The sequence below is a fragment of the Neodiprion pinetum genome, chromosome 6, assembly GCF_021155775.2.
Source record: "Neodiprion pinetum isolate iyNeoPine1 chromosome 6, iyNeoPine1.2, whole genome shotgun sequence".
In the NCBI taxonomy this organism is placed as follows: Eukaryota; Metazoa; Arthropoda; class Insecta; order Hymenoptera; family Diprionidae; genus Neodiprion; species Neodiprion pinetum.
The window spans coordinates 776,017-794,017 of NC_060237.1; the positions used below are offsets into that span (position 1 = coordinate 776,017).

At 43.5% G+C, this 18,001-nt stretch overlaps 1 protein-coding gene across 2 annotated transcripts; it reads left to right on the forward strand.

Annotated features, from left to right (window-relative positions):
* The first annotated feature begins 4,151 nt into the window (after nt 1-4,151).
* Nucleotides 4,152-6,224, forward strand: LOC124220920 (trypsin-like). Of its 2 annotated transcripts, none has more exons than XM_046630370.2 (7): nt 4,152-4,235; nt 4,351-4,457; nt 4,541-4,650; nt 4,987-5,125; nt 5,209-5,322; nt 5,418-5,598; nt 5,674-6,224. In XM_046630370.2, the coding sequence occupies exons 1-7, from the start codon at nt 4,172-4,174 to the stop codon at nt 5,838-5,840; spliced, it is 882 nt and encodes a 293-aa protein (XP_046486326.1). In that variant the 5' UTR covers nt 4,152-4,171; the 3' UTR covers nt 5,841-6,224. The 2 variants fall into 2 exon arrangements, with proteins under 2 accessions (XP_046486326.1, XP_046486327.1); XM_046630371.2 differs by having other exon boundaries at nt 4,152-4,226.
* Nucleotides 6,225-18,001: the final 11,777 nt, after the last annotated feature.

Below are 18,001 nucleotides of genomic sequence, written 5' to 3' on the forward strand. Positions count from 1 at the left end.
GAGTTATATCTTGATAAGGCACCAGCCGCATGTCTGGGAACACTGATGTTACTCAAGGTGCTCAATCAGCGAGTTTGATCTCGATCGTTACCTCATTACCTATCAAGAACGAAAAAACAAAACGTCGGAGCAGACCCAGTGTGGAATATTCTAGGGATGGGAGGATCGGCAGATGTTTAAGAGGGTGTCCTGGTTGATTTTGACGTTGAGGAATGTATATATCTATGTATAATTACATATAATAATAATAACGCAGAAATACAGAAATGGCACGGATTCTACGAAATCGCAATAATAAATTCCTAGAATTCATACCATTTCTTTGTTTCTGCGTCAAATAAAAACGTGCTCGTGTATATTTTTGCTGAGAATTGTGTATGGAATGAGGCTGTTGAGCCTTTTTTCGCGTTGGAAATCCGCGGACTTCGATATTCGGAGACATATACACCAACGACGAAATCGACTAGGGCACCCCTTAAGCCCGGCCGATATCCGCCTAATTGCAATACCGATCCAATATCCTATTTCGCTAGATATTTTCAGAGGCACGTATCAATATTTTGCAACATTTTATCTCGAGGGCATGTAAATAAAAACGAGCGTTGTCAGTTTGGTGAATATACCTGTACGTGCGGGGATTCGGTTTTGTGATTCCGCGACGAAGCTCTCGAGCTTCGATCGCTGAAACGGTGCTGATCCTCCATAACCTATTATAAACAACGAAGCTTGACTTTTGTGAGAAATAATATGAACCGAAACCCCAGTCAAATATTGCTTCAAGATAGATGTCAACGTTTCTTTGCCGCATTCCGAAACACGCGGGAAGCTCGGAAGACCAGCTTGTCTGTCGCGCAACCCTTCGAAATACATTTAGCAAATCGTGATTTCAGCCTCAGGTGAATGAGGGTGCCGATGGATCGAATTTGCGGTATATTCGTCATTGAATACCTCCCAAGTACAATATCAATAATCCGTGCCCTTATGGGCCTTTAAAATTTTTCCACGGCGAATTGTGTGGCCAAGAGCTAGAAGAGCCATGGATCTTCTGCACCTTAACTTGGTCCTTGATAAATGTACGTATATAGGTATATATTCTCGGTGAAGTGGCCACCAGATTTATATGCTAATGACACTTTAACCGAGGTCGCCATGCCAGCTACCCACATCCGAAATAATTCTCATTCACTTCTATTATTGGCATGTTTTACAGCACTCGGCACAATTCGATGCATAAATTGGTCAGTGGGAAAAAAAAAGTGTACGGTATAACGAATCGCCATTTCCATATTTATTGTAGAATATATCGTGTTAAAAGGTGCATGCACCGTTCACATTTTCCTCCTTTGCGACCTTCTCTTCTATGCATGGGAAATTTCGGTCTCATAGAAACAAACAGTGGCTGACTGCATACTTCGTAAATTGAACGGATGGATATGAAGAAGCATTCGGTGCTTTCGAAATTTTCGCATAATTACCTCGTAAAAAAGTGGGTGCAAACGCGAAGCCGCACTTTTGGTTGAACAAAAAAAAAAACAACAAAAGATAAAATCTGGAAGCGGATTCCAGAAAATATTTCAACAGACGGGTGTATTCGAGCTCATTGTGAAGTTGCTTCAACACTATTTCACTTCGTCACGATTTAGGAAACTTCACCAGCAACATCCAATGAAAAGTGAATTGAGAAGAGAGAAGTCTGAAGCTGAATTGATAAACACGAACAATCAACCTGTCGATGAGCCGAGCAGTGAATCAGGGAATATTCAGCGAGCGAGCAATTAACGACAATTACATTGGAGTGTTGACCACCCCAATTTCATGCTGATAATTACAGGCTTGTAAACGAATTTTTGCACCCATAGACAGATTACATGAGAAAAACTTGAAAGTTCCAATCAGTGCTAATCGCCAATTCTTTGTTGGCTGGAATATGGAAACGTTGTTCGAATCATCCAATTTGCCGGCAACACAGGCCTACTGAATTTAGGAATACGGCTGATAGGAAACTTGTCGGAGGATTCAATCCCGGCAAATATTGACCAAATATATACATGTATGCGTCTGTTCATGATCAGAACGTCTCTGTTACTCTCTGTCGGTGTGGGATATCGTGTTTTCTAAGAAACGATCATGTTCGTTTATTTATATATTTGGTTAAGGCAGTAGGCAATCGCATTTTATGGGTGGCTCATCGATTGCTCTTCTATATTCAATCGTAATCCGTAAGGATAGACACGCTTCGGACGGCGTGACTTTCAGTGGGGTGGATCAATGCGATACTATAATCATGGAGGAATTAAAGATAGTCATTAACAGGGGCTTAAACAGGTTTTCAGGTTAACTAAAAACGAACGGATACAGCATTCATCAGATACAACGCTACAAGGTAAAAAGAACTGAAATTGAACCCTTCAACGATTGAGTGAAAATTACAGAAGACGTGAAATGTTTATAAAATGAAAATTTCATAGCAAATTTTTGGCAAAACATATTATATAATATCAGGAAAAACAAGGTCCATTAGCGCGTAAAATAAGCTCTGCGAAAAATGAACTGCTCAGCTACTCTTTTTACAGAAATAAATGAATCGCTCCCCGTAGACCAAGAATCCCGCGTCAAAATCCTGATTTAGTCTCGACTTAATGAAGTAGCGGATAAACAAGAAGACAATAAAAGATTCGGAATAAAGAGCCTTGGAAGTTCCCAATCGCAGATACTTGACAACGTTAATAATCGTAATGCTTGTCGCGACGTTTTACGACTGTTGGTTGACATTGACTTTTACGTTATCGTTTATATACCGTCAAGAAGTACGATGACCATAATTGTTGTTCACCGCTTTGTTGTTCTGACAATTTTTTCGCGAATAACGGCGTTGCTCGCGCCTACCGTAAGAGGGGAGGGGGGTTCAGTTTGGACGGTCTAAAATTGCTACTTATATGCGCCGTGCCACCATCTTGTTATTAATTTCAATGAAAAAATTCTAAGACGTTCTTAAAACTATAAATAATAAAGCCCTCAAACTCAAATTGCTCCAAGTGTTCTCGCTTTCTTTAACAAAAAAAAAAGAACTCTTAAAAATAATGGACGTGATTTTAGACCGTCCAAGCCGTAGCCCCCCTCAATGTGCATCTGATCTGCGTCTGATTAAGGACGTAGGTATTCGTACAGAGCCAGACGGTGTCTATGCCTAATTCGTTGACGACGGTGGATGGAATGTTGAGTCGACGAACACGCATCACGGTCTTAACTACAGATCTTTACTGAAGTGTTGATCGATATTTACGGCTGGATTATACGTCTAGAGGCATTATTTATGTCGCACGGTCGTCTCGCCGAACGTGACCGTCGACGAGTCAAGATTTAAAGCAATAAATAAGGCAGATCTATAAGCGTGCACCAATGTTTGTTTTTCTATTCGTAAACCATTACATCCATTATTGATGCTTGATTACCGGCATTCGGGGATAACTTGCAGCTTATCGGCAAATACAACTTTTCTCAAGGCGCAATCATCCTCTCATAACTCAATTTTCCCCAAATCTCTAATTTCCTAATGGAATGTGAAATTAGATAAGTACACGGAAGCGTTCTAAGTTTCTAAATTACGCATTGGGCCAAAGCTTCTTGTTAACCCATTTCCACTTATCCTCGCTCTTCGCACACTTTATTCTTCTCAAAGACGAAATACTCTTTTCGCTAGGTTTTAGATGGAGTAGCGCATTCAGTGTTGAACTGAGAACTCGAGAGTTTCATGCTTTCATGCTTTCAATTACGTAAAATGAGGGTAAAAAAAATCGCAACGAGACGGGCGCAGACTCAAAGCAATAGTGTACCCACCCACTCTAAAACGAAACAACACCAACAAAAGATCCCGTACTTCGTAAATGTAGGACAAACTGTGAAAAAAATCGCCTTTATGAACAGATTCGCGAGTACATAAGTATAACTCACTTGCGAGAGGATCAAGATTAGATATTTCTTTAATAATTTTACAACAGGGATATCACACGTGTCCGTTGCTTAATTTTGCTCGTCTTGTATAATATACAACCCAGGTATAATCTTCTCATCATCATCGTGACGAGTAGATAAAAGTGAGGAATTTATACGTGTACGTATTTACATAAATATGTGATCCTTCATCCGGGAAAAAATTTTGACAGTAGTCAACATGCTGCGCTACTTCACGCTAGTTAGCCTCCTGGCACTGTGTCGCGGATTTGGAAGTATAACAAGTGATTCTGAATAAAAATGTTTATTAGTGACGATATACGAATGGAATTACAATGATGCTTAGATCAATCAAATGAACCGTGAGAAATTTTTAAACCTCGGTATTTGCACTTGCAGCTTTTCCGGAAGGGTCGGTCGAACCATTACCTTTGAAAACCAATGACGCGCCGAAATCGCGAATCGTTGGTGGCCAGACAACAACGATAGCAAATTATCCGTGGGCGGTGCGTTTGCAAGATTTCAAGTACCTAGTAAACGTCGAATTAATTACTTCGTTGGTTTTCAATTTCATTTTTATTCCTTTCAGGTTTCCCTGCAGCACGAATGGGAGGAATACACGTACGACACGATCCATTTTTGCACCGGCACCATAATCAATAAAGACTGGATTCTGGCCACGGGAGTATGCGCTCTCATGTAAGAAGCAAACAATCGTTCAACAATTCACGCGTTAATTTTGTTCATTCGCCCGTTACAAAAATGGAAGAAAAAAAAAGAAACCCGTTTCGTTTCAACCGAATAAATATTCTCTTTTTTCGTTTACGGGTGAAAATAATCAATAAATTCACGCGCGGGCAATTTATCTCAGTTACATCGCAGGTGAAACTCGCTCAATTCCATCCCGTTGATTACAAGTCTGTAAACGAATGTTCGTATCCATATAATGCAGATTAATCAGCGAACCCCGTAGCTGCGTTCCGAATTGGATCAAACTTGGGGCTCGAATCACTGGCGACTATCCCTTTGTTGCAGGATAGAATCTGAGAACGTGACCATCAGAGTCGGCAGCGACTACTTCCACGAGGGAGGAACAGTTCACGAAATCGAATACGCCATCTTCCATCCTGAGTTCAACGAGACCACACAGGACTACGACCTGGCTTTGCTGAGGGTTAACTACCACAATTTTTACCTCGATTCTCCATGGCTTGAAAATCTTTGCTTTCTATTCAAACGTACCTTATTCATCCTCAGTTAAACACCAGTCTGACGCTGTCCAACTCAGTTCAGGCAGTCAAGCTGCCGAGTCTGAACCAAAATTATCCAGAAGGAACAATTTTCTCGATGGCCAGTTGGGGTGCATCCGTCGTAAGTGAACCGTTCCAAACGTCATTCGTAAAAATTGCGAGGTAAGCGCGACTAACGCGTATCACAGGCTAACCAAAAACCACTTTGGCAAATAGTTTCTCGGCGACATGACTACCCAGCTACAGTACATAAGTCTTCCAACGATCACAACCGAGCTGTGCCAGACCGTGTACTTCGATCGCATAACCGATAGAATGTTCTGCTCGTACGAAGAGTACGTGGGAATGTGCATCGGGGATACAGGGGCAGCGGCGGTGGTGGACGGAGTCCTGATAGGCGAGTATTCCACCCACCCCCCTCACGACCAGCCGGCGAGAACCATAGCATGACGAGGTCGCTTTACTCCCGCAGGAATCGCGTCCTGGGACTACGCCTGTTCGTCCTACGGCTACCCTGGGGTCTATGCAAACGTCTCGGTGATGGTCGACTGGATTACGGAAGTCTCCTCATCCTCGTCGCCGGCTCCTCTCTTCTGCCTGGTGGCAGCCCTGGCGATTCTCCTGCGCTCCGAGGCGTAGTCCTCGGTCGATTTCAGGGTGAGGACGCGGCTTGTAATCCATCGCGGAGGAATGCTGCAGGACTATCCAGTCGCCTGCCAGTCTTCGTGGTCTGTTCAGACACTGGCTATAGTCGCTAATTCCCAACGGCTGAGGCGCTAATTCGTCGGACAGGTTCTCTCTGCTGCGGGTTAAGGATTCCTGCAGTATAATCCAGTTCCTGATCCTCCCGAGCGAGGACTGATTCATCGGGGGCGATGGGACTAGGAATAGGAAACCCGGCGGTGGCGGTGGCGTCTTAATCCGCAACTCGTCAGAATCCCTTTCGGTGAACTGATTCGAGACGACCGAGTCTCGAAATGATCCTGTTAAGTGTACGCGCGATCTAATAACTTCTGACACTGATACTCCGACTTATTTCTGTCTTCTTCGGCTTTCCCTTATCCTCTCTGTCTGATTCTCCCTCGTTTCGTCCGCCCGGTTCAGCTGCAGCTACCTACCCCCTTTTTTTTTGTTTTTGTCCACCTGAAGTCTTGCCGCGAAATCCCTTGTCAAGGCGTCGACGTTTGCTTCGAACGAACCCTTCTCTTCGAACCGACAATTCGGACGTTTGTCGGTGACCGACATGGAACATTTTTGTATCAAGTGAATCGGTGTTGTTTTATACCCTAATTTTATAATCTTCGTATGTGCACGTGAACAATAAATACCCACATCAAGCCCGTCAGGGTTCGTGTGATACAACCACGCACGCTTTCGTCGTGTAAAACTCGTTAAAAATCAGCAACCCATGCGAGATGATTGCACAGCGCATATTTGATTGATTAAAATCACGCTAATTTGCATCGATTTGCGCCGAGTTCCGCAGGAGCAACGGCAAAGATAATTCAGGACTGACGCAATCATCCGTAATGAAACGAATTGTCAATGAATTATTTTCAGTATCACGTGATCCGAAGTTTGGAAAATAGGCGAGGAAACTACGGGACGAGATAAGGGAGAAAGGTGCGAGTTGGAAAATGGTGTGTCGGAAGTAAGTATGAAAGGGGAACGTTTATTGCTACTATTTGGCAAAGTCGAGGCAATATCTGCGACGTTGCAACGGGTGCAGTTATTAGTTGACTTAACCGTGTTCCGCGCGATGTTCACTATCATACCTCGGGCTACGTCGGTACGTGCAAAGCAGCTTGGGTACCGTACAATTCCATGCCGAGAGCATACCATCGGCGTAAAATGGTTTGAAAATTCAGTTCCGCCGATGCAAGGGCGTGAGCTTTGGACTCGCGGAGTTTTCAGTATGGCGGAGAGGAAGAAGATGAAGAGGAGAAGGGAGAGGAACCGAACGAGGTACAGATATGAATTGTTCTTTCTTACGGGGCCGAGCCATTCTTCAAGTTTCCTTGGTGCCATAATTGAGTAATGCCTTGAAGCGTTCGGAGAGCGTGGTTCATTTTAAGAAGTGCCGTGACAAATTCCCAATTTGCTACCTTTATATATATATAATATATACATATATATGTATATTACTGCCGACATCCGTCACCGGCAGTGCTTTTCTTGAGAGTTTAACGCATAATAGATGAGGACATTAGTTAGGATTACCTGCGACAGGCTTTCATGAAAATTTGACGCCAATTTCGAGAAACGCGTGTCTCCTCATGCGTTTTTTTTCTCATTTTCGCATACCCGTTTTTTCACCCGCTTCTCAAAGATTAATATCGTCCACCTAGCCTGTTCTATTATAGTCTCCCGGTGATATTTTAGACGGAACTTTATCTCGACGTTGTAGTCGGTATGATACAAGCAGTAATTGCAATCATAAATAAGCTGTATAATCTCTTGCAAGCTTTAACTACGCTAGTCCTACGATAGCGAAGATAATATCCGGACGTTCGTCTTTCATTCGGTAAAACTTTGTCCCTTGTAAAATTCGTTGCAAGAAATTTTCACGAGACTATAATAATGCGCCGAGCATGATAAATCTGAATGGTTTTTCCCGTCTTAGGCAGTAGAAGAAGAGGAAGAAGAAGAAAATGGGAGAGAAAATAAATTTCGCCAACTTTCTTTTATCATTTTGTAAATTACCCCGCAGCTCAGCGTGGCTCTGATTGAAATCGCGCCATTTACTGGCCTGCAACAATTTCTCCAGATTATAAGAGCCGAGGCTGCCACTCACACTTTGCTCGCTCTTCATCCCCGTCAATGTTATCCCCGGTATTCCTTTTGTGAACCAATGCCGATATATTAATGCAATATGTATGCTCGGCTCTACACCGTTACATAAATCATAAGGCAGGCGGGGAGAATACCGTGGCTTTGAGTATAAGTGAAATGTGAGGTCGCTTGTCTAACCCTCTTAAAAAAATAGGAAGAGTAAGTAAGCAAATGAAAATACGTAACCTGCGAGAGGAAATATTCGATTCACTGATCTTGCTCATGCATAAATAACGATACAAGGGTGACTATACTTGTATACTTGAATAATGCAATCTTTCTCGTGGCTCGTGTAAGTAACTGTCTGGTACAAGTTCTGCTGCTTGTCGTATACATAATTCATAATCACAGGTTTGACTATGTGAGCGTACGACTGAAATACATGTCCACAAATGCAACTTTCACGTCCAATTTGGTTGACCTCTTCTTCCTAGACGATAATGAAAGGAGTAAATATTCCACAATTCTTGATCTGTATATAATCCACGGTCGTATTTGTAGAAGGCATCCTCGATGCACAGAGGATCGTTATATCTCTCATTGTAACGAATATCCCTATGTTCGGAATAATTTTTTACCCTTGTGTGGATTTGAATACAGAGATGTTTATGGAGTGGTAAATGTTACGGTTTAATAATTCAATTGAATTTTTAAAAAATTAAGATAATGTGACGGTTCTGAATTATACTCGTGGCTTTCAATTTGCGACATTTTCCATGGTTACTATTTTCCAAATAATATCAAGTTACACGCTGAATGTGTTGAGGTAAAACTTAAAGTTCACACGTTGACAGCGCAAACTTCAACCTAACACTGTGTCTGAAATCTGACGAAATGAGTATCGATTTTGACTTAAAGCCTGTTTCACAACAAAGTAAAGGGAAATTTCAGGCAGAATTACGGAATATAAGAAAAACCAGCAATGCCTGCCTCAAAATTGATTCAGCGAAGTTCGCAGAGCCGTGGGATGTAATTAAAAATGCGAAACTCAATCAACGCCGAAATCCAATCAACGTTCAATTAATTCCGTTTGCAATTTAGTCGGTTTCAATGTTGAGATGCTCTATAGGTATAAAATCTACCGACGCGTTTAGGCAGCTAGGCCTCCACCTGGACCAGGTAAATCTTCGAGTCGAACGGAAGCTGCTAATTTCCCACCACGTCTCAAAATACTCACCTTGAAATAATTCAAACGACCCAGTTGCGAAAAACAAAAGCTTCTTGCGCATCCCAGTTCTCGTTTTAGTATGGGAGTGAGAACGAAGAGTGGCAAAAATAACTTGGCGCATTGATACTGTATTTTCCTCGGAAACAAAAACGACAACCGTGAAACTATTTGCAAAAAATGAAAACTGTTCCGAACGAAATGTACACTTTGAAACTCGCCGCTGTTTCGGGGAAAACGCGCGGCGCTGAGGGGGAGATGCAGTTACAACATCCGTCGAGCAAACAGATGAAACACACTCCAGGGAAATTTTGGACGCGTGTCAACACTGCCATTCGCAAAAATGACACGCTCAACCCGGCGCTGTGTTTGGGGTCGAATCGCGTGGGCATTCGATATCGCCGATGGCTCGAAGAGTCCAAAGTGATTAACCCGATGCTCGATTGACGAGTGGAAAGAAGCAAAAAGCTGTCTGTGAATGGCAAAGGTCGGGTTAGTTTGAACCGGAAATTACGAACCGTGACCTTTTCGAACGACAGTAATATCTAGTCGGATGTCTTTAATGCGGCTTCCAACAGCTCGAAAATTTGCGTACAAGGTATGCCCACGGGAAGGACGACTGCAGCCGATGAAGCGTAGTGGAGTACAGAGCGCGGGGTCGATTTCGGGCAGGAAGTCGATACGGAAGAATCGGAGATAAGCCGAGCCTCGGCCGTCCCGAGGCATGAATGCGGAGGCGAGAGCCGTGAATTATCAATGTAGTTATTAGAGGAGTTGCCGAGCGCGAACTATAAACCCGGTCTATTTCCGCCGGGATCTGACCCCCTCGCAGCCTCCGGTCCCTGCAGTCGCTTCCCTTCCGTTTGGAGCGGTTGCGCCGGTTCCGCAGACTTCCGAGGCGCTTTTTCACCCCGAAACAACCGTCGGGCTGCGCAATCTTGTCGCTAAATGATCAGATAGCGTCACGTACGCCGGATGTGCACATACAGAAGCAATATGCAAATCAGTTCTTCCTTTATCACCAGCCGGCTTTGCTACCCTCCGCAGCCGGTGGTCCGCGAAGTACATCTGCTCAAGATATAAACCGCGTAATGATCCGCTTTGCACCTTCGTGCCAGTGCATAATGACGCGAGTTCATCGGTTTTACGGGTATTTCTCGAATCACCCTGAACCGGGCGAAACACGAAAGAAGCTCAACCTGCGCAATGCACTCTCTACGTACCCTGGGCAATCACGCCCCTCCCCCCTTCTCCGAATATCTTTCGCCCAGAACCGGTGGTTGAAGAAGCCGCGAGGGCGTCGTGAACTTCTGCTGCACTCGACAATTACGGCCGAGTGCAGGTTGGCTGGCTCTCGGGGAGGGTTATTATCAGATCCGGGGGTTAGCGTGATCCGTAATCACGCTTGGTGTATTTAACCAGACTTGTACAAATATATTTACCCGCTACTAGCAATTTGCATTTTAATTACTCATTACCATGGCGAATATTGCACCCTTCGTTACGCCCCCCTCGGCCACCTCCCTCTCCCTCACCCTCTACCTCTCCCTCTCCCTCTCCCTCTCCCTCTCCCTCTCCCTCTCCCTCTCGCTCTCTCGCACCGTCTTCGTTGCCGAAACCGTTTGTTCACCTACTCGCGAAAGAGCTCGTAATCGGGACAACAACGGTCTCGTACCCCAGCCAAGATTTACATTGTGCCAACCAGGCGACCCGCCGTCGCTGTAGTTCTGCCCCTGTACAACCAAACCGCCGAACAAACTGCTCTAATTAATTATGCACAAACAGCCGCGCCGCTAAACGCAACGCCTGCTTTCAACGAAATTCAGTGCATTTCTACGTGTTCGAACGATCCTCTTTTTCCAAGGTGCGTTTTTGCAAAATCCCCCCCCCCTGCGCACATATGCCGCAGTCTGAGTGGTGCGAATGGCTTAGAGACTGGCTGAATGCTAATCCCAAGCGCACCTGCACAACCCCCGCCCCCCTCCCTCCCTCCCTCCATCCCAGAAAGGGAAATTGGCTCTAAATTCTTGGGTCAGGGTCAACCTGAAACATTGTTCATGAAATAATATCCGGTCAGTCGGAAAATGCAACCGTGCAACCGAGTGCCGGAGCACCTTTGAACAGCCCGGTCCGAACCGTACGTGGGAAACCAGCAGTGTCTCTTCTGGGAGTGGATCAAAGTCGTGCAAACTAGAAGCAGATTGTCCGACGTGTGAGAAAAAATTTGTTGTTAAATCTCCTCACGTGGCGCAAGAGGAGGTTTACCCATGAGACTCGGTATCGGGTATACTAATTGTTGAGGAGTCAGCGGACGAGGTATTTAGAGTTAGTTGCAAGTTAATACCGGAGGTGGAGGAAACCGACGATTAACCCTGAGAAAATAGCTTGTTCAGCCCTGACGTAGGACTGCGGGATGATTTGCCAGAATCGACACGAAGTGGCGGAGCCGAGTAACTTGTTTATCTCCTCTCGGCAATAAGCCGGAAGCTTCACAGAAAGGCGGTGCCGCCGTGGCAGGAATTGATTTTGGAATATGGCCAGTTGATTAACAAAGGAGCGAAGGAATTATAATACGTCCGATCGGGAAGGCGCAGGGCGGAAAATCAGAGCACTTTATAGAAATTGCAGGGAGCATTATTCCCGGATTTGGCGGCTCCTCCTGCCACGTGATGGGTATATGTATGGGTGTGTGTGTGTGTGTGTGTGTGTCTGCCTACGCTGCTGCAGAGAAACAGCGATTTCCGCCATCCTCGACAGTCGGGTGAGCTCAAAACTTTGCCCGGAGTTCACAGTTCATGCTCACACTAATGGAATGGTATTTACAAACGGGAACAAACACTCCTATCAATTACAAGACGATTCAACCCACTTCTCGCCCTTCTTCCTTAGCCCCGTGCCTCCACTCTCGCTCTATCGCATTCTATTCTCCCTCCAAATCTCTGCGCCCTGCGCCTCATCCATCGACGCGCTTCCGATCCTCCTCCCCCCTCGGAGCGAGTGAACTTTTGATTACCCGCATCCCCGTGTAATCCCCAAGTAGTGGATTCAGGTCCAGAAACGCTGGGCGTGGCGGCTCTGTAAATATTTGAATCTTGAAATTTCAGATCGACGGGAGGATAAAGGATCGCGAACCCTTAGCTCGGGGAATTCCTTCTCTCTGGTTGCTCCCTTATGCGTATGGGGAACCCGGCACCAGTTCACTCTGACTAATCGAGGAGAAGTACAGAGGTTCGGTTAATCCCGGACAGTTTATTGATCACCTCACAACAGTCCGGTATTCACACCCAGAAAGTTTCATTCTCTTATTTTGAAAGATCGACAAACCGAGTTTCGTTATTCCTGAACGGATTATTAACATTACCATAAATTTTTCGTTAGCCAGAGAAATGATATTGTGTAAAACACAATTGCGAGTACCCAGCCGAAACTGTTATACATTATGATTCGCCCATTTGTCAAAGTCAACCGACGCGACGTTCGTGCAGTACCCCGAAGATACCTTGCAGCACGTCCCTTCAAAGCGTTCGAAATTCCAACAATACAGCATCGTTTTCCCGACCAACTTCTATGTGCCACTGAACAATTATTCATCTGACAAATCGCAGCCGCTCCAACTGCGACTAGAAGGTGTAAAAGCTCGTCCATGACTTTTAACCGTTTCAAATGAACTGTCAACGGTTAGCGTGAAACTTTTCGTTGAATGTAGTGTGATAGAATTTGCTCGACAAATTGAAACTAAGTAACTACTACACTCCTCACGGTGATGTTCAACCTGAGGGTAGATATTCAAAACGGTTCCAAGAACTTTTTAAACTAATTCTAATCCGTAGGTTGTTTCCAACTTTTTCACCCTCCTTTCCATTTTCATTTTATTATTTATTTATTTATTTTTTTCCAGAAAGTTGCACGAATTCCCGGTACGAGAGTAGAGCTTGCATCCACTCCCTCACTCAGATGGTTCTCCTCGAAAAGCAACGGCTGTGACGGGAGGAGCGATGATGACGCGGCTGGAAATCAGTGTCAGAAAGAAGCTGTAAGTGGACATGGCGGGGAAAATTGACGGTTTTGATTGTCCGAGCCGCGAAATAACGACCCGATAACCGATCTGATCGCGAATGAGAAATTAGGCTCGCTTAAAGACAAGCAAGAATGCCGATTTTAATTACTCCGGATAAAGTAGATCACTTGTCGCTGAAGTCAGTCTCACTTTCCATCTGGAAAAATCTCGACGAGGTTTTAAATAGTCCAACGAAGGCAGACAAGGACAAAGCCTTTTATTTTGCGACTCAAAAGAACACTTCATCGATTGACATTCAAAGATATTAAAGATGCCTCGCGACTGCGACGTTCGTATCCCGGCAGATCATCTGGGCCGCAACATCGGCGCTTGCAAGAACACCGATCGCTATTTCTACACGTCGACAACGTTCATCGAGGTCTTCACCTCCCTTGGAGACGTCAGGCAGCCGGCACCGATCGAGAAGGTTGAAGAGCTTTGAGAAAGCCCAGAATTATATCTTTCACCGACGTAAGCGACAGAAGGCGACTCCGATTCGACGATGGATCAAAAGACCGACAAACAAACTTTAATTTCTTCACGATCGGTGTGCGTGACCTTTCTGTGGCGACTCACCTTCATCGGCCACAGCCGAAAGGTTACCGGCTCTTTCTTCCCACGAAAATTAAATTCCCGACGACATCAAGTTCAGAGTGAAAGAAGATCAGACGAGTCGTAAAAACTGCCAAGCACAGGCGGCACTCGGCTTCGCTCCTTCATTGATCTATTGCGTTTTGTCCAGATGGTTTCTTCGACTCCCGAATCTTACCCTCTGTTCCCACTTCTTTTTTCTTGCGTCTAGAATCAGACCGATGACATTATTCCAAATATTAATCTTTGAAAAAAAAAACTCGTCCATAGGATCGGGGCGAGGAATAAGTGAAAACGAAATACCGAGAGAACGGATGAACGATATCAGAAGTTTCCGTAAGATGCTTAAAGCATTTCGTTTATGAACCGTAAGCATCTGGAAGATGTGAGTGTTATACTTTTTTTGCTCTCTTACGTGCTGGTTCAGGAGGAATAATTTTTTGAAAGATTTACCATCTACGATTGGTAGAAGGTAAAACATAAGTCACAACATAGCGTTGCGTTTTGTTTTCAGTTATTGACTTTAACGATCTGGCCAAACGCGAATGAGGCGTGCACTGTGTAAAAATTTAAACAATCGTCTGTACACGTTACCCTTCAGCGCTATAAACGTAATAAATTATATTTGCACTTTTATTCAATCACGACTGAATGTGTTTCAGTGAAAAAAGGTCGACCCACGGTTCGAATGAATCTCGACCGCATGCAAACCCGCAATTATTCGAATAAAAATGAGATGAAAAGTATTTGCTAAAAAAAAAAAAAATGAATAAACAATGATAATACAAAAAAAGAAGAAAAACGTATTCCCATCGGACTCCAGCAGGGCCAAATTAAAAGCAAAGTAAATACTTGCATACATACATGTATACGGATCGTTCAACCGTGAGCATAATAATTATACAAATATTCTCTACACCACGACGTAATAATTCTTTTCACTTGAGATCAATTTACCAACTTTCAGCATGAGAAAGAGAAGAAGAAAAAAAGTTTGAGTTTTTGTTGCGTAGTAAATGAAATTTTTCAATTATGTGGTCGGAGCGAAACTTGGAGAGAAGATGAACGCCGTACACGCAACTTTACAAATATTTTTATCACGACGCGTTCATACAACGTATTTTTACGTATAACGAGAATCACTCTTCCCCCGAGTTTCTTCGTCTCCTTCTTTCATATCTACATCGCTGCAAGTTTTATACGTTTGCTTAACTTACGTATGTGAGTGTCTGAGCCTCAAGCTCCTTACCCGTCGTTATGAACCTATTACGCGAGGATTTTTCCATACATCGAATACTTTCATGAATTCCTTTGTGGGAGCTCCAATAATGCCCGATGAAATATATCCTTGGAAAAACCCCTTATGGATCCTTTCATTCCATGCGATGCGATGTGAGAAGATGTATCGGAAAATGCGTGGTAACATCACACGTAGTTCGTAGTACGTGAGTCTTATGAATCATGGGGTGAGTGAAGATTCCGGAAAATTCAGCGAATTCAAAGCTATCGCAAAATTTATCAATTTTTCAAATCCTTGAACAAAATTCACGTTACTTTCCAACCGGTGATAACCACCAGAGTCTACTCGTATCTCACTACTCTTTTCGTTGACTCGTGTGAGAGAAAGTTAATCTTTATCGTGGGATACGTGAACCATATGATGGAAGTATGTATAACACATGGATTATTTTTCAATTTTGAAAAGTGCCTGAATCCGACAATATGTAACAATTTGATGCTTTAATCTGAGATGTGATGTTTCATTACAGATGTGTCGTCTACCCTGATCAAGAGCATCGCTTTAGTGAAAGAAGATGAAGTTTGGTCACGTGATTGCGCAGCGTTAGAAAAGTCATAAATAATTTTTGTAATACGTACGTTAGTGACTTACAGTAAATGTAAGATTCGAAAAATATATTGAAGAATCAAAAGAGAAATTGCAATGAGACAATAGTTGAGTTCGAAATACGAGCAGTATGACTCACATATTTCTAAGATATCTCAAATTCGACGCATCGTTCTGAAAATCCATTCCGAGATTGTGTAATTGGATGTTATGAGAAACGCAGATCTGCAGAGCCATGGATTGATTCAATGAAATTTCGACCATGTTTGAATAACCTTAAATTAACTTCATTTTTACCTTACATTGACGTAGTTTATCACGGAAATGTGATTGCCTCAAGCCAAGACTCGTTGCGCGACAACAGATTGTGGAAGGAAATCCAAACCAACATCATTAGGAATAACAAATAAAAAGTTCATGACAACAAAATCAGGTTTCTACCGGGAGAATGAAAAGACGGGAAAGGGGAATGACCAAGTCATAACTACGAAATTTTTGTTTCAGTTTAGTGACAGATTATTCGGTGTGTCTTGAATTTTTGAATCTAGCATAAGCAGTGTAGTGCCAGTGCGTCCTGCTTCAACTGAATGCCAAATGACATGGCATTGAAGAGCAAGTGAAGTCTTGAATAGAATAGTGCGGTACACGTTATTTTAGGGGATGTACGTAACATGTCGTGAGAGATAGTTATTTTTGTGGTTTGTGAGTATAGTTTAATTACTGGTCCGGACTAGTGAAGAATGAATTACAGCGGAATGCGATATGTATGATGATTTACGATGACTGTATCATGTAATCTTTGTTGAAATCAATGAATAAATTGCTCTTCCTGGATGACCGACGTGTTTTCTAGTTGACGAGTACAACTTCAATATTAATAAGAAGTTTTGAAGTTTTTCATTTCTCTCCTGTTGATCCCACGCTCCTTTGGCTGCGTTTTCTGAGTTCCTAGGGGTCCAATTAGTCAGGAAAGGGTCATTTAAATCGAATCAGAGACCAAAAGTTTTTTGGCCAAAAAAAAAGTGAGGCTAACCCCTTTGTGTTTTTGGCGAAAATTTTCGCGATTTTGGAAAGTGCTGGAGTCAATTAATTGTAGCACTAATCGGACGTTATATTACGAGGGAAATCGATAAGGCGCAGTCCCAATACGCTGCGATCAACGCATCTGAAGTTACAGCCGAAAAACCTGGACCTAAATTTTCGACATTTTTCAGCAGGTGCTTTTTCGCTCGCCATTTCTCTCCTGTTGGTCCTACGCTCTTTTTGCTGCGATTTCTGAGTTCCTGGGGGTCCAATTGGTCGGATGAGGGTCATTTAAATCAAATCCAAAACCAAAAGTTTTTCGCCCCAAAAAAAAGTAAGGCTAACCCCTTTCCATTTTTGGCGAAAATTTTCGCGATTTCAAACAGTGCTGGAATCAATTAGTTGTAGCACTGATCGTACGTAATTTTGCGAGAGAAATCGATTGGGCGCAGTCATAATACGCTGCGATCAACGCATCAAAAGTGACAGCCGATAAACCAGAACCTGAATTTTCGACATTTTTCAGCAGATGCATTTTCGCTCGCCATTTCTCTCCTGTTGGTCCAACGCTCTTTTTGCTGCGATTTCTGGGTTCCTGGGGGTCCAACTGGTCGGATAAGGGTCATTTGAATCGAATCCAAAACCAAAAGTTTTTTGCCCAAAAAAAACGTAAGGCTAACCCCTTTCCATTTTTGACGAAAAATTTCGCGATTTTGAAAAGTCCTGGAATCAATTACTTGTAGCACTGATCAGACGTAATTTTGCGAGAGAAATCGATTGGGCGCAGTCCCAATACGCTGCGATCAACGCATCAAAAGTTACAGCCGAAAAACCAGAACCTGAATTTTCGACATTTTTCAGCAGGTGCATTTTCGCTGGCCATTTCTCTCCTGTTGGTCCTACGCTATTTTCGCTGCGATTTCTGAGTTCCTGGGGGTCCAACTGGTCGGATAAGGATCATTTAAATCGGATCTGAAACCAATAGTTTTTTGCCCAAAAAAAAAGTAAGGCTAACCCCTTTCCATTTTTGGCGAAAAATTTCGCGATTTTGAAAAGTCCTGGAATCAATTAATTGTAGCACTGATCGGACGTAATTTTGCGAGAGAAATCGATTGGGCGCAGTCCCAATACGCTGCGATCAACGCATCAAAAGTTACAGCCGAAAAACCAGAACCTGAATTTTCGACATTTTTCAGCAGGTGCATTTTCGCTGGCCATTTCTCTCCTGTTGGTCCTACGCTATTTTCGCTGCGATTTCGGAGTTCCTGGGGATCCAATTGGTCGGA